Below are 14,887 nucleotides of genomic sequence, written 5' to 3' on the forward strand. Positions count from 1 at the left end.
GAACACTTTATGAAGTGCACTACGGAGTCTACACGGTTGTTTAAAAAGTGAAATTTTTGAATCGAGTCAAATACCAACATTCCTTCACTCGTTCCTTAAAAAAAAGTACGATTAAGATCAAATGAAGGCAATATAGTGAAACAGTTTATATCCTCCAAATACCTGTGATGCCATCCAAAACGAAATGTGTGGTCAACTGACCAGCCATGTCAATGACAAACTGGTGAAGCATGACTGCTTCCTCCGCGTTCATGAAAATGGCAGTAGTTAATAAAGGGAACTAAACCATGCTAGATACACGCATAGAGTTTCGTTCGTTATTATATCAATGCGACACTCAGCATGTCTGCCGATATAGCTCAGAAAATGGGCTAAGTATAATGCTACATTCTCTCACGCTAATTTAGTATTTAGTGAAGCAAAGCCAAATGCGCCGAGCAAACAAAATCTTTCAGACAAATCAGCTCAAGTCCCCAGGCAGACTAAAAACTCGGTACCCGCATTTCTCGGTAACTTAGTATCTAAAACATTTGCCGCTCCATTTCCTCACTAACGGCCGTGCTTCAGCGGAGGAGCAACACCGTCGACACACTTATTCTGAAGGGGCTGCACGCACAGCCGACACTCGCATAGGTATTTCTCTCTGACACATTCGAATATTCTCCATAAATATTCGAATATTCCGAATATCTAACTGTCAAATCGAACATGAATCGAATAACGAATACTACACGATTGGTATTAGAAATACGCGGCGGGGGAGAATGTTTGAAACGAGAGAAGAAAGCACTCGATGTTTCTTTCTTCTCTCTCTCTCTCTTTCTCTGATGTGCGTGCGCGTATCTTCGGTCCCGTTTGCAGAGAACCCAGCAGGAGTTCCGAGAAGTGGTTGCAACACACAGTGGAAAAGTTAGCTTCGCTGCACAGCTCACAATTGATGCACTGTGGCAGAGCGGTTCAATCTTACAGCGGGGATTCGCAGCATCACTCGTGTGCGCAGTTCATGGCAGGCGTGCCGATGAGAAGGCTGCCAAAACGTTATAAAATTGTTTAAGTAGCAAGCAATTTGCAGCACTTCAGTTGTATCGCTGATGGTGGATTTTGTTGTTCATTATCGATTTGATACATACTAGCTAATCAGAACTCACGATTGCATTACATGTACACATCTGGTAGAAACTCGCTTAAAACCATATATGCGGGAAAACACAGATTTGATATGTTGTGTAGTTCAGACTTCGCCGCAACCACGCAACAACAACAAAAAATTCTTATCACGCATTTGAGATGCACGGGCTAGCAACGAAAGGAAGACCATGCCCCGTATTACCACGCCAGAATTTCTCCAGACAATGCAAGCGCTGTGTGCAGCACGCAGTGACTTCTGTTCGCGTTTTGACATAACTTTGCTAAGCAACTCTATCTCACCACCAAGATAAGGATACCTTTATATATGAGCGTTGAAGACTTATTTGCCAAGACCACTTCATTTCGTCAAATCGCTCTAGCACGGTAATGCGTCAACATACGTCTGCTGCTAAATAATTGCGATTTAAATAATTGATTCCTGCCTCTACTCTGATATAATGCAATCCGCCACATTGTTGCTCGTCGATATGAGCGACACGGGGACAACAGATTTACAGAACCATCCACTTCTAGGCTAAACACTTCATGACATTCAATCTGAGAGAGAGAGAGAAAAAAAAAGAAAAAAAAAAGGTGGTCGCTATGATGTTATAGACAGACATCTATGAATTAAAAAAAAAATAATCCGCAGGACTTTAGTTCAAATTTAAGCTGCTATCAGCGTTAGGGTGCAAACGAGCTGTTTCGCTTAAGAATAGACGGTTCCGTACATATATATTCACATTCCCACAGGAAACGCCACTAACAGCACTGGCGCTTTATGAAAAGGCGCGCAGCGCCGGCATTACCAATCGCCCACCCACGTCATGCCTCTACCGAGGGCGAACTGACGTTATTCGAAATGAGCCTCGGGCATAACCCATGCCGACATATATATCAAGGCCTTTAATATATCCGTCGGCACGGACTGTGCCGACAAAGTTCTTAAGTTAAGGGATATGTTATAACTGATTTAATAATATAGCGTTACAAAAAATTGAACACTTTTTTTTTTCGAAGCCTACAAAATTTACACGAATTACATCAAGACAAATGAATTACCATGCCAGGCGGACATCATTTGCAAGAAAAACCACAACAATCCATTGACCAATTAAACTGACGACATTTATTAACTTCTTTACAGCACATGTTTAGATTGGAAAGTTGAAGGCCGGGACTCGTTATAAAAGTACATTTACGGGTCTCTACAATTCTAAATAGCCCATGTAGGCAGAAATAACTGACCTCATATTATTTGTTAAGTTTGCCTGCTTACGCACGTGGCACCTCGAAGCGCGGCTCTCCGTCCAACCCCTTCGTGATGCAAGAAAGTGCGGTGCAAAATAAAGCGGCCGCACTTCCCTCTTCCCTCGAGCTGATTTCGATTGGCGCTTTGCGCAACTCCCGATTGAGCGCATATTCACTTCAGCAGAAGAGGCGAGACAGACCGCTATATCGCGCGGTTTTTTATTTTACGGCGCCCTACTACGTCAGAAGGGGGTTGCACCACGGGCCGCGCTTCGCGATGCCGCGTGCGTAATCATGGCCACACTAAAACACACACACACACACACACACACACACACACACACACACACACACACACACACACACACACACACACACACACACACACACACACACACACACACACCACACAACGCACACGCACACACACACACACACACACAGAGAGAGAGAGAGAATTGGACTTTTATGACGACTTCCTTCAACGTTCCGATATAAACATGCGCAGTAAAATTTGTAATTAAGAAGTTAATCTATATAATTAGTTTATTTAGTAAATGCATTGCTTTCGTTCTTCTTCCACATGATGTCCGCCATGAAGCGACTGGAGTAAATATTGTGGGCAATTCTTAAAATAAGTGCTCTTTAAGAAAAATTACAGAAATCTGTACGGTATACATTATAACGTATACAATATTATATAACACATAACCGCACTAAAGCGCCTGTGGCAGCATTCTTTATCGTCTTACACACGATAACTTATTCTGCAGCAACTTGCTGCTCTGTAATATACGAGTTGTAGTGGAGGGATTGAGGTAGAGGGTACTTCGGCAACTCCGTTCAACTTCCATTTGCGCGATTTTTTTTTTTTTTTAATGCCCGTTGGTAAATTATTTGAGCGCAGGTAAAATACTTTGTTGGAAGCGGCCCCAGGTCATCAGTGAAGCAAATTGGAACAATCCGCGCGCCCGCAGTGCCACTGGCAGACAAGAACATGCACCTACAATGGCAGGCTTTACTTGACGACGTAGTCAGACACATAAATATCACATACGTGGTTACTCTGATCCACGAAGACGCTATCTCATCCTACTAAGTGTCTTTGACCTGTAACCCAAGGCCGTTGGTCATGGCTTGGGACATGAGCGTCTCTGGTAGGTTTCACAGCGAGAGCCTGAACACGCATTCCCAACATGCTTATACGAACAAATGACACAATGACGAGGCTTGCAGATTTGCTTTCACTAGGGGCATGCAAATGTTTGAAATTTCTAATACGGATCGAACAGTCTTTGCTACTCGATTCGAGAACTCACTTTCAATATTGTCGAAGATTCGTTTCTGTTCGAATATAAGGGACAACAGAGCATCGAAAGAGAGAGACCGATATGCAAGTGAGAAGTGTTCCGAATGATTCTGTTGCAGAGTTCATGGGCGAATGCACGGGGCAGCTAACTTATCAACAACTTTTAGTCATTCAATAAGAATGCCTCGCTTTTAGGCAGCCAGTATTCAAATTTCTTGCCTCGATTTAGAGAAATCACCTTATTATTTGGCCTATAATATTCCTCGCAGGCGTCTTGTGACGAAAAACTACACGCATTGGTTGATATGGGTGAGGCAACTCGTACTGAAATTCTTAAATTGTCGGGAGACATCGAAACGCGAAACTCTAATTCACTTGTGCCTAAAATGCACTGACTATACAACGGGTTCATTTTATGAGCCCTGTTCTATTTTGACATACGGTCGTTGCTTCTGATGAGCTTCCTGTACTTGGCTCTATCAGTCAGCCACTTCTCCTTTTGCACCCTGGCGACAAATTTTCCTCGATTCTGTCTCGCCACCTTCTCCGGGCCGACTTCGTTTCCTCTTGCCACCGAAGTCAAGTGTCACTGCGTAATTCTTATCACCTCAACTCCAGTGTCTGGTGATTACGTGCGCTCGAACCACCCCAGTCTTTCCTCTTCAACCTTTCCCGCAATGTGCGCGACTTTATTCGTTTTGAACCCCATTTTGAACTTTGGTTGCGATATGCTACACGCAGGCAGCTCCAAAGCTCTTATTTTGAGAGCAAACGTGATCTTATGGCAATAACCGATAGGCACCCATGTTTCCTTCTCTGATAAATGTGTTTACGCAAGCCCTTCAAAACCCATTTTGGTCATTTACGACACCATATTACAACGTGTAGACACTGATCTGTCATCAATGTCCCCCCTGAATAAAGTTTCAGATTTATAATTGATCACACGATGACTCTTGGCGCTCACAGACAGAAATCTGTCTTTTCACTGTCGCACACAGCGTTCCAGTGCTTGCAACGCCAGTCTCTATTCCTCCGCGAAGCACGCACTCGCAAACTGGCGAGTCTCATTGATGCTTCGCTGCACATGCGTCAAATTGCATAAGATGCTCCAAGGTATTCCGCCACTTCAACGGAACTACTGGGGAGCATGTCACTAAATAAGAATGCTTAGAGGACACCTAGCTCGAAACGGAACAGTCATGAGTAGGAACCCAATACGGGACAAGGATTTTTTTCGTTCTGAATACCCTGCAGCTTGACGAGCCCATCCGTTTCTTCTACTTTTCCTTGTCGCTCATGCATACACATGTTCAAGTTAACCCACTTGCGTCTAGTGAATGTTGCTTATTCATTGAAATCGCTTCTGTGTCATGCGGCCTTGCCGGTTATACCCCCGTTTAGTCATTTTTCCCCCTTGAAGTTGGCTGGTATTGTCTCTTTACAAACTATCCGTGTCAGGTGTGGCCGATGCCTAGGCTCCAGGTGACAAGGGCATCTTTTATATAAAAGCTGATACAAAACAAAAATTACAATTTTCTTTATGGTTACAGGCCACTAAAAAGGAACACGAATGTTGGTTGTCCCACCCTATCTTTCATACTGCATAATCAACGTCAAAATGTGCGCGAGGGCTGTGAACACGCACGATTCGCGCACTCAGCAAGAGCCTCGTAACCATGGCCGCGCATATCCAAGGAACCTTGGCCTGTATTATGTAAAGATTATATTCCAACTATGTTCCTATTGGCGCGCTTCGTCAGTGATCCGAGTGGCGCTTCGCCTACGTTATCACTATGATCGGTCGGTATTGAGAAATGGATAAGGCAGTAATAGAACCAAGCGATCTCATAATCAGAGGTGTCACTTTCGCCTGTAGGCAGCCGCCACCAGGCGGCTTAAATAGTGTGCGTTTCGCACGACACGCGATCGGCGCAGCGTGGTCTATCATTCGCATCGCACACGAAAAAACAGTTCCGTTCATGTCAATTCTTAACAAAGGTTACAAAAGCCATGTAAGAACGGCTCCTGCGTGGTAAATTGATTTCCTGCCCCGTGAATTACCCACACATAGCAAAGGGAAAAAATTATTCCCGCAATAGTGAAGAGGCTCAGCCTGAAGAACCGCTGGTTAAACAAAGGGACTCATCACATTACAGTTACAGCGCACTGCTCGGTAATGTTATCAGCTAGACTATGGTAAAGGAATACGCAGCTCTGGGGCAACTTCCGTGCATGCTTCTCGAACAAACACAGGCACAGGTCGAGAACCGTCAAAACGGCAAAGTCATTGCTCCTTCTAGCTATCTTCACCGGATATCCCTGGTCGCCCTGAAATAGCGGACAGAGTGCTCCAATGTTATCGCCATCAAACACACGATAATAGCGTCCAATGCAGTCGACAGGGGCACGTGGCCAAAAACTTTTCGTCCGCTCCTCTACTTCTTTTTTGTCAGATCACGAAGAAGAGTGAGTGAACTGGAAGGTCGCTCTGATCCGCGGCTCGACTTGGCTCTTGGAGATGAACTTGAACCTTGTGTAGGGGGAGTGCGACAGCAAGGAGCAGCAGCGCGCTGGCTGCCCGTCGCTGTGTGACGTTAGCAGGACGTCGCCTCGAGGGGCGCGGCTTTGCGCTCGCTACAGCTTCCCAGTTTCGGTTTCGCGCGCTCTTATAGGCGAAATTTGTCGTGCCACATTTCCGCGGGCAATCGCATTTTTCCAAATCAAAAATCTGATATGGCTTGTACGGAGGAGCGCTCACTTCAATCTCCCAATTACGATGAGCTCGCTTAAACTAACAAATTTAAAGTTAATTGATGGATTTTTGTTAATTAGCGAGCAATTGCCACGTATCAATCCGTGGTCGCCACCACTGACGGCATGACTCCTCCTTTTATTTCAGAACGGCTATGTTTAAATATTTACTTAGTTTCGTAGAAACACCCCATATACTGATGCAAGCAGCGACCGTTCTGAATGATTCTGATGCAGAAGCACCTCTTTAAAAGCAACTGCGGTGCTGTACTGGTATACCACAATCCCCCTTCTTCAACGAGCACAACACTCTATGTGCATCTCGTGACGTGCTGTTCCCTTGCATCATTGTTGTCAATTTTATGGTGCATCATGCATCAGATAAGTGAAAGCAGTTGTTTCTCATTTACAAGCTTCTTCAACGAACCGTACGACAAGTTGCAAACGGATTTAAATGCATTTATCAGATAACGTGAATAAGCCTCCCCTTTTACGAAACGGACACAACGCAAACTTAATATTTCACTTTCTTCAGGAATGAGAAAATATTCGATATTCGGATATTGTTTTTCTATAATATTCGTATTCGATGCGGAAATTTCACCATTCAAAAACCACTAAAATAATGTGTTTTTTTTTCTCTCTCTTTTTTTTTTTCTTTTTCGCGGAAGGCCATGATCCGTGAATGTTTGCTCATGGGTGAAAATTTCTCGGGACAACAATTCATATGCAATACATGGCGCAACTAATAAACTGAATGTGGCTTCTCCTTTGACTGCTCGCACTGAATAATTTGCATTCACGCTTTTTTTTCAATCTGCCTACGGTTTCGTCGTAGTCACCTTCCCGAAACTCCAGTGGGCAGAACCACATCACATGAACGACTTGCACAGACCGCGATGCTTGCCTTACTGCGCTCAACGGTATAGACATATGCTTCATCAGGTCTATTCATTATTACGACCGAAACATTGACGGAATGTATAGCAACCTATATTCGTCGCATAGCATTCAATACGCTAGCTTCTTAGCTAAATTTGGAACGCTTACAGGTGAACGCTTACAGGTAACATCTGTGGGAAGCCAGACGTTGATTCACGCTACAATAGTTCCGGGACATCACGCCAGTATTCGGCATGCGATAAACTAATGGACCGCGAATGTCGAAGAAGAAACTGTTCATAGATAACGCCCGTTTACCAGGTGCAGCTTTCTTTATAAGCATACGACTCATTCGGCTTGTGACGAAAGCTTACCCCGAGATATCCCCAACACTGCTAAACGCGGAAGAGCTCGCGCCGAGTCTTCATAATACCATAGATGCAAAGAAGCTCCACCAAACGTATCTGCATGAGCTGGCTTCGCTCAAACGTGCACGCTGAGCGCCCCCTATTTCCCGAAGGGAAAGTCTGTACGCTTTGCATACAGGTAGAATAGTAGCTGTGGCACACGTTTTATACCAGGTGTGTCAAGGAAGACGAAGTGATCATCAAACAGAGCAGAACAGTCATAAGGACAATTTTTTTTTCGGCAACGCTTCGTTCTTTTGTGATAATCGCAAACTAATCGTTAACTTCGCTACCTTTATTTAACAACTTTAAGGGAAATGTAATTGCAGAGCTGAAGCCAGCCAGGACGCAAAGCATACGTATTTGCTAGAAATTATGCGGCTAGCACGAGTTTCGTGACGTACTGTACATACGTCCTCAAAATATGCGAAGAAACACAATGCTGTCCCATTTATTTTCTTCAACAGATTTTTTTCACCATAGTAAGCAATTACAACATATCGTTTCATGCTTAGAGAATGGAGTTCAATAAATTAATCCACCATTCGCGTTTATCAGATCCTGACATCCGCCGCCACAAATGAAAACTTTCCTTTATCTTTGCCGTCTTGTTTGATAACGACTTCAACTTTTTACTGCAACACCTAATGATCGTTACATACACAAGTCATTACAAAAGCGTGTAAACCAGCTGCCAAAGGAATCCCAACAGCTGCGTCAAACGAACGAGTGACTTCCCACAAGTTAAAAGCTGTCTGGAACGTTAACGAAGTGCAAAAATCGAGCGACACAGTGGAATTCATAATCGCCGGTGAAAAGTTTGGCACGTCTCAGAGGCACACGTTCATTCGGCAGCGCAACTTACAAGCCGCAACTTACAAGCAACAGCAAGAACGCCAACACCCGCGTAACACTGCTTGGCTAGATGCCAAAAGCAGTGTGTGTTGCACACAGGGATTAAATGGCACTGTCTGGGGAAGGCGACCACGTGCTAAAGCCGCTTCAACAACACGTGCATCACGAGCCGCAGAACCGCGGCGACGGCCGCGACAAAGCTCCTATCGAGAGCGATGAATACGAGCCCCGCGCGCGTGGGGCAACCATCTTCTAGGATAAAATAAAAAGAGAGGCGAAACAGCGCGCAGCGCGATGGTGTCACGCATTCGACGAGATATGCGCACGCAGGCGCACCCTCGGTGTTTCCTTGGCGCACACTCACCGCATATCACAAGTTTCTTGTGACGAAGGTGCCGGATCCCGTCACCCTTGGCGGGAGCCGTGTACGAGACGAAGCGCTTGACGGCGACGGCGTGAATAGTCAGAGCGCGCTTTGAACACAACGTCCACAGACACGACGCTGGCATCGTGGCCTCTTCCTGCGAACGGCAAAACGGTCTCTGCTCACCCACGTACGCCTCACCGCAGCGCAGCCGCGCTTTTCGGCAAGTCACGTAATTCCTGCGTGAGGAAAGCACGCCTCGCAAACTCGCAAGCTGCGTTCAGCGGCTGTCGCCATTACCGGCTGCTGTCGATGGCGCGCAGCGTCGCGGGCGGCGGTCGCCGCTGCGCGGAGCACGACCGCTCGTCGACGACGCTCGATCCACCGGCGGCCGCCCTCAGTTTCGTCCACGCGCTGCCGCCAGCGCGCAGCGCCCGCTTGACGATAAAGGAACAGATAGCGCGACGTCTTTTTCTCTTTTGGCTGTAAGTGTTTGGCGATGCAATGACGCAATTCACCGCGCGCAAGAAAAACGTGTTCCCCACCAAACGCACGACCAGCACGGCCTTGAGCACACGGAAGCGCCCAAGCAGCGAAAGCGCCAACATCTGCCATCGGGTACAAACCATGGGATCGAGAGTTCCGGAATGGCGTCGCGCGCGCAGTTCAAATTTAATCCATACAGAGATGACCGCGCATGCCACCGTCTTCGCTTGCCAGCTTTTGCGGTTTTGGCCTTGGATACCAAATTCGGTATTGGTCTCTACTCTGTAGCGGTTTTGTTTCCGGTGCGGTCGACTCCTCAATTAATGACGATATGGTTCCACTCCCTTCTCTGTATCAGCTGTTTGTTTCGTTTCCGAGCAATCAGGACCGTAATCATTAAATATCGCTGCAGAGAAGTACGCTTACGTTCCATGTTCCATGCGACTCTGTTATCTTCAAACAGTATTGAAAGCATACGGTGTACCGGTGTTGCGACATCCCATCGGCGTCGGGTTCTGGAATCGATTGAACATACACTGTGTATCAGCTAACTTGACTCAAGACTGAAAAGAAGTAAAAAGCACAAGAAAAAAAAAATGTAGGAGCACGCTACATGAACTGAAGCCACATGTGTTCAACTAGTGCTTCCTTGATCAACTCAGACTATTTATATGATGAGGTTGAGTGACTAATTAAGGAATATCTAAGGAACAATGAGCAAGATCTGAAAGAAGTGCCGTATAACAAGGCGTTTGCGCGCAATAACGTTACTACCCTCATTCTCCAAACGAATCACAGCTGGCGTGTGCAAATGTATGAATGGGCCATAAGCGACGGTTATGCATTGAAGACCGTACGCTCTTGGCCACTCATTATTTTTTTTAATGCGAAGCATTCCTTGCGAACCTCAGGCGCTTTGAATCTATCTATCTATCTATCTATCTATCTATCTATCTATCTATCTATCTATCTATCTATCTATCTATCTATCTATCTATCTATCTATCTATCTATCTATCTATCTATCTATCTATCTATCTATCTATCTATCTATCTATCTATCTATCTATCTATCTGTTCTGTCCTCCTACGTCGTGATGCTGTCGTGCTCATTTCTTGAACATGGGTATATATCAGAACTAGGCATGACATGCATGCATACATAACATGAATGACATGCCATGACATCAATGACATGACATTAAGTCATTGCATGTACGTCATGATACAAATGGTATGAATGACCTGATGCCGTCGAGGTCGTTTCTTTAACTCGATATATATCAGGATATGAATGGCATGCATGCATGACCTGACATGAATGTCATGGCATGAATGACATGTATGCCATGATATGAATGACATAGATTACAGGGCATGTCATGTGTGTCACGACAAGAATGGCAAGATATGCATGCGCTGTCATGACACATCACATGCTTGTCATGACATGTATGTCATCACATATATGGTATGAATTACATGATGCCGTCGTGGCAGTTATTTAACTCGATATATATCTGGATATGAATGACATGGCATGCGTGCACGACCTGACATGAATGACATGACGTAAATGAAAGAAGCATGACATGCCAAGTCATTCTTGTCATGTACGCATGACTCGTCACAAATATCCTGATGCATATACAGTTAAAGAAACGACCACGACGCCTTCTCCCAATGTCACTTATGTCATTCATGACCATCACATCATGACATAATGTCATGTCATTTCATTAATCTCATGAATATCCGGATACATAACTTGCTAAAAATGGACCTAATATGAATGACAATCGTGCCATGACATGGATGACATGACATGCATGTCATGATATGAATGTCATAAACGAGATGACATGACATTATTGAATAAAATGACACGACATGCATTTCTTTAACTGGGTATATTACGGATATGCGTGTCATATCATACATGCGTTACATAAATAACATGTCATGTCATGCACGTAGTAACATGACTGGCATAAATGCCATGAATGCATATTATGGCATGTCTGTATGTCAAGCCATAACGTGATTCCTATGAATGTCATGCCATGCATGACAAATATGACAAATTCATGACATGCATGCATGCATGCAATGCATGACATCATTACCATCACACAACTTATGCCGACCAAGAGGAGCAAGTTGTCTACTAACTTGGGCCGATGGCTATGTGCTCGTCTTCGTGATGCCGTGATGGTCGTTGCATTGTCACTCGAGCTTCGTATTCCGACTCTCGCCTCAGTTTCTCGCGTACAACCAGCGCTCCAGCCAGGTGGCGCGCCATCTCGGCAGCAGAACAGCGGGTGGTGGTTTCATCCGTTCCAACAGCGATTGAAAAGCAACTTTCCCACATAATTTGATTTCCGAATGCCGGACAGCAACGCACCGCCTCCTCGTTCCCCACGAGTCTCGTACGGGACTCTCACGGCACTTCTCACGTTACCAGGCCGCTCAATAATTTTTTTTTTTTAATCGAAGCCTGCTCTTTCCTGGTGCACGTAGTGACCGAGTACGACAGCGCTGCACCTAATTCTACCATGGCAGCGTCATCACGGCTCGGTCAAGACGAGTAGTGCACCACGCCACTCGTCCGAATGTCTATAAAAGCACACGGGCTTCAGGTTGTGCTACAGTTTCACTGTCCAGTGACCCGTTTGTGTGCTGCAAGCGATACCACGTGATGTCGTCAGTGAGTATTTAGTTTCTGCGTTTCATACCCATCTCGCAACTCCATGCCGCACGTTCACATGAATTCGATCGTTCGTAGAAATCATGCAATCGTCGTTACCGTCGTCGTCACCTTGCTACTGTCATCACACACACGCACTCTTGCGTTAATTCTAGTTCACTGTGCGTCACGCACAGAAATACTAGATTTACACAAACACATTGGCCAACCTGGTAACGCTCTGCGGAATCCCTAACAATAACGTCGATTCCCACCGTGCGTAGGATCTGCCCATTTTTTAATTATATGATGCTTATTTTGTCACAATAACTTGCTTAATAGAGTGATGCGAATACGACCGGCGCAATAGCAATAAAGCACGCACAGCAACTCGCGAAGCATTCTCAGTGTTTTATGACAGATTACGCAAATGGTGAGGATGTCGTGGTGGCCGGATTGTTAATTGTTGATGCATTCGAGACAACGGTGGCTGTCCACTCGGGACCACCGTTTTCGCTTACGTCCTATTTGTACATTCAATTTGGATGCGACAGAAACTGTTTATTCGCGAGTTCTTTGAGGGCACTAATGTCACTGCAAGCAAGCGCCTAGTCATGTGGTACTTTTTTCAGGTTCCGCGCGCTTTCTTTGGAGCTTGGGAAAAAGTACACCAAGAACAGTTACCTTTATGGGAACTAATTTATTGATTAGGTGCTTCTCAACATGATGTGCAACTTCTTCACAAAACTTTTTGCGTCGCATTCGACTTTAACTGTCTACTTGATCCTCTTTAATTTTCAACTAAGCTTATCGCAAGAAATACTCTGAGTAGCTGAAGAAGACAGTGAACAATGCCGAGCTGGCTGTATTCGCTTGTCGTGTATATGTGATTTTCTTTAAGACTTGGCCCAAGTTAGTTGAAACAGCCTGTATTTACTCATTTAATCCGTTCGAATCTGTTATATTTAGAAGACCAATTAACGTCTGAAAGAAATTGCGCAGTGGCGGCAAAAGAATACGCTAATATAAAAAGTGGCAGTTTCGGCGAAGCATTAGCTGCAAACGGAAGGTATACAGGGTGTCATGCACCAAGATTTGAAAATATGCAAATGCCACGTAGCTGAACAGAACCAATGTAATGTTGTTGGCCATCGCTTGAAAATACTCAGATTATTTTTTGAATTCCGCCTAACTATATAATTAGCCTTACTTAATTAATCAACTTCTCAAATATTATAATTAAATGAAAAGTGTCAGTGAGAAAATTGCAGAGCAACATGAAAAACACCCGATACAGCTTTCTGTTGCTCAATACGTGCTACATAAAAGTTTTTCCGAGCGTGAGAGAAGCCCGCGAATACACGCAAAGTGCCTCGAGCGGCTAGTCGCACGCTAATTTTGCGTGTATTCGCCGGCTTCTTTCACGCTCGGAAAAACTTTTATGTAGCACGTATTGAGTAACAGAAAGCTGTATCGGTAGTTTTTCATGTTGCTGTACAATTTTTGTTGCTTTTAATCTAATTATAATATTTGAGATGAATAATTAAGACTAATTATGTAATTAGGCGGAATGCAAAAAAATAATCCGAGTATCTCCAAGCCACGGCAAACAACATTACTTTGGTTCTGTCCAGCTACGTGACATTTGCATATTTTTAAATCTTTGTGCATGATAGTTGGGACACCCTGTATAGTGTTGCACTTGGACTCTTGTTTGGGGCCTCTACTCTCGGATTCAGTCACGTGGCTCCGCCGTCCAGGAATTTCTTATGGAGTCCGACCGAATATACCGATAAATTTGTATCTTTTCATTTGTTTTTGAGCTTTCCAATGAATGATTTTGGATCCTTCTACTATTATTGCCTTTCATTTTAACATATACTTTCAGCTTTTAAAATCACTTACACTATGGCAGTCCTGAAAGTTTATTTGTGGTTATAACTTCAAATAATCCACCTATTTTCTGGCCAATCCCCCATAGCGGATATGAGATAGGATGTTGCATAAGCAACAACAACAACGGCTCCACCCATTACATTGGTTATGTGCCACGAGTTGGATGAACAACAACGACGACTCGTCGAACGGTGTTCAAACGGGTGCGACATATTGGCGCGACGCAGCCCGCAAGGCAACTCTGGGTAGACGGAACAGCGTCGTGGCTGTCAGCTAGCGTCTCTTGCACGCGGTACATGCTTAAGGGTGTTCTATTCCGCTTGCCTCAGCGTTATTTGCAAAGGCGTTCCCGCCAGAACGTGTACCGGCACTTCAACGCCATGCGGATACTTTTATTCAACGGCTTGCAACTTGCTCCTAGCTACAAAAACATATTTTATGTACTGCAGATACTTCATTGTGCCCGGACTTAGATTCAACGTATTCACAGAATACTCGCAACCTTTGTGTGGTCTTCAACCTATGAGGCGAGATAATATCTTTAGACCCGTATTTGCTGGCGGACTTGGTCTGGTGCATCTATTTGTGCGACAGATTGTTTGTCGTTTCTTCTGTTTTCGTGGTATTTCACACCCGATAGACGATCATTCATAGACGTTAATTTAGTCAATGCTTTACACAACCTGGTAGTTTAACCCAATATTCTGAGCGTCCTTGTTTGTGGGGTTTATCTATGAATTATATTTCGCTGTGCAGTTCCTCTTGGTTCGGTTTTCTACTGAATATCTCTGCACAGTGTCGAGAAAACAACTGTACAAAGATTTAATATCAATGATGTTCCCATGTCCCCTTTACCGTTCTGCATTCTC

General features: G+C 44.6%; 1 protein-coding gene across 4 annotated transcripts in view; it reads right to left on the reverse strand.

Annotated features, from left to right (window-relative positions):
• The window catches only part of LOC119431481 (carbonic anhydrase 1-like), a 115,053-nt gene that overhangs the window by 30,510 nt on the left and 69,656 nt on the right, over window positions 1-14,887 (reverse strand). The window contains exons 1-2 of one of the 4 annotated variants that reach the window (XM_037698964.2): window positions 9,251-9,580; window positions 8,951-9,107 (exon numbers count right to left, since the gene is read on the reverse strand). The exons of 2 other annotated variants lie outside the window; for them this stretch is intronic. In XM_037698964.2, the coding sequence (XP_037554892.1) occupies window positions 8,951-9,107; window positions 9,251-9,565 (472 nt within the window). In that variant the 5' untranslated portion in view covers window positions 9,566-9,580. Of the gene's footprint in view, window positions 1-8,950; window positions 9,581-14,887 lie in introns of those variants that run through there. One more of the 4 variants, XM_037698976.2, reaches the window with a different exon arrangement.

This window comes from Dermacentor silvarum, chromosome 1, assembly GCF_013339745.2.
Source record: "Dermacentor silvarum isolate Dsil-2018 chromosome 1, BIME_Dsil_1.4, whole genome shotgun sequence".
Classification (NCBI taxonomy): domain Eukaryota; kingdom Metazoa; phylum Arthropoda; class Arachnida; order Ixodida; family Ixodidae; genus Dermacentor; species Dermacentor silvarum.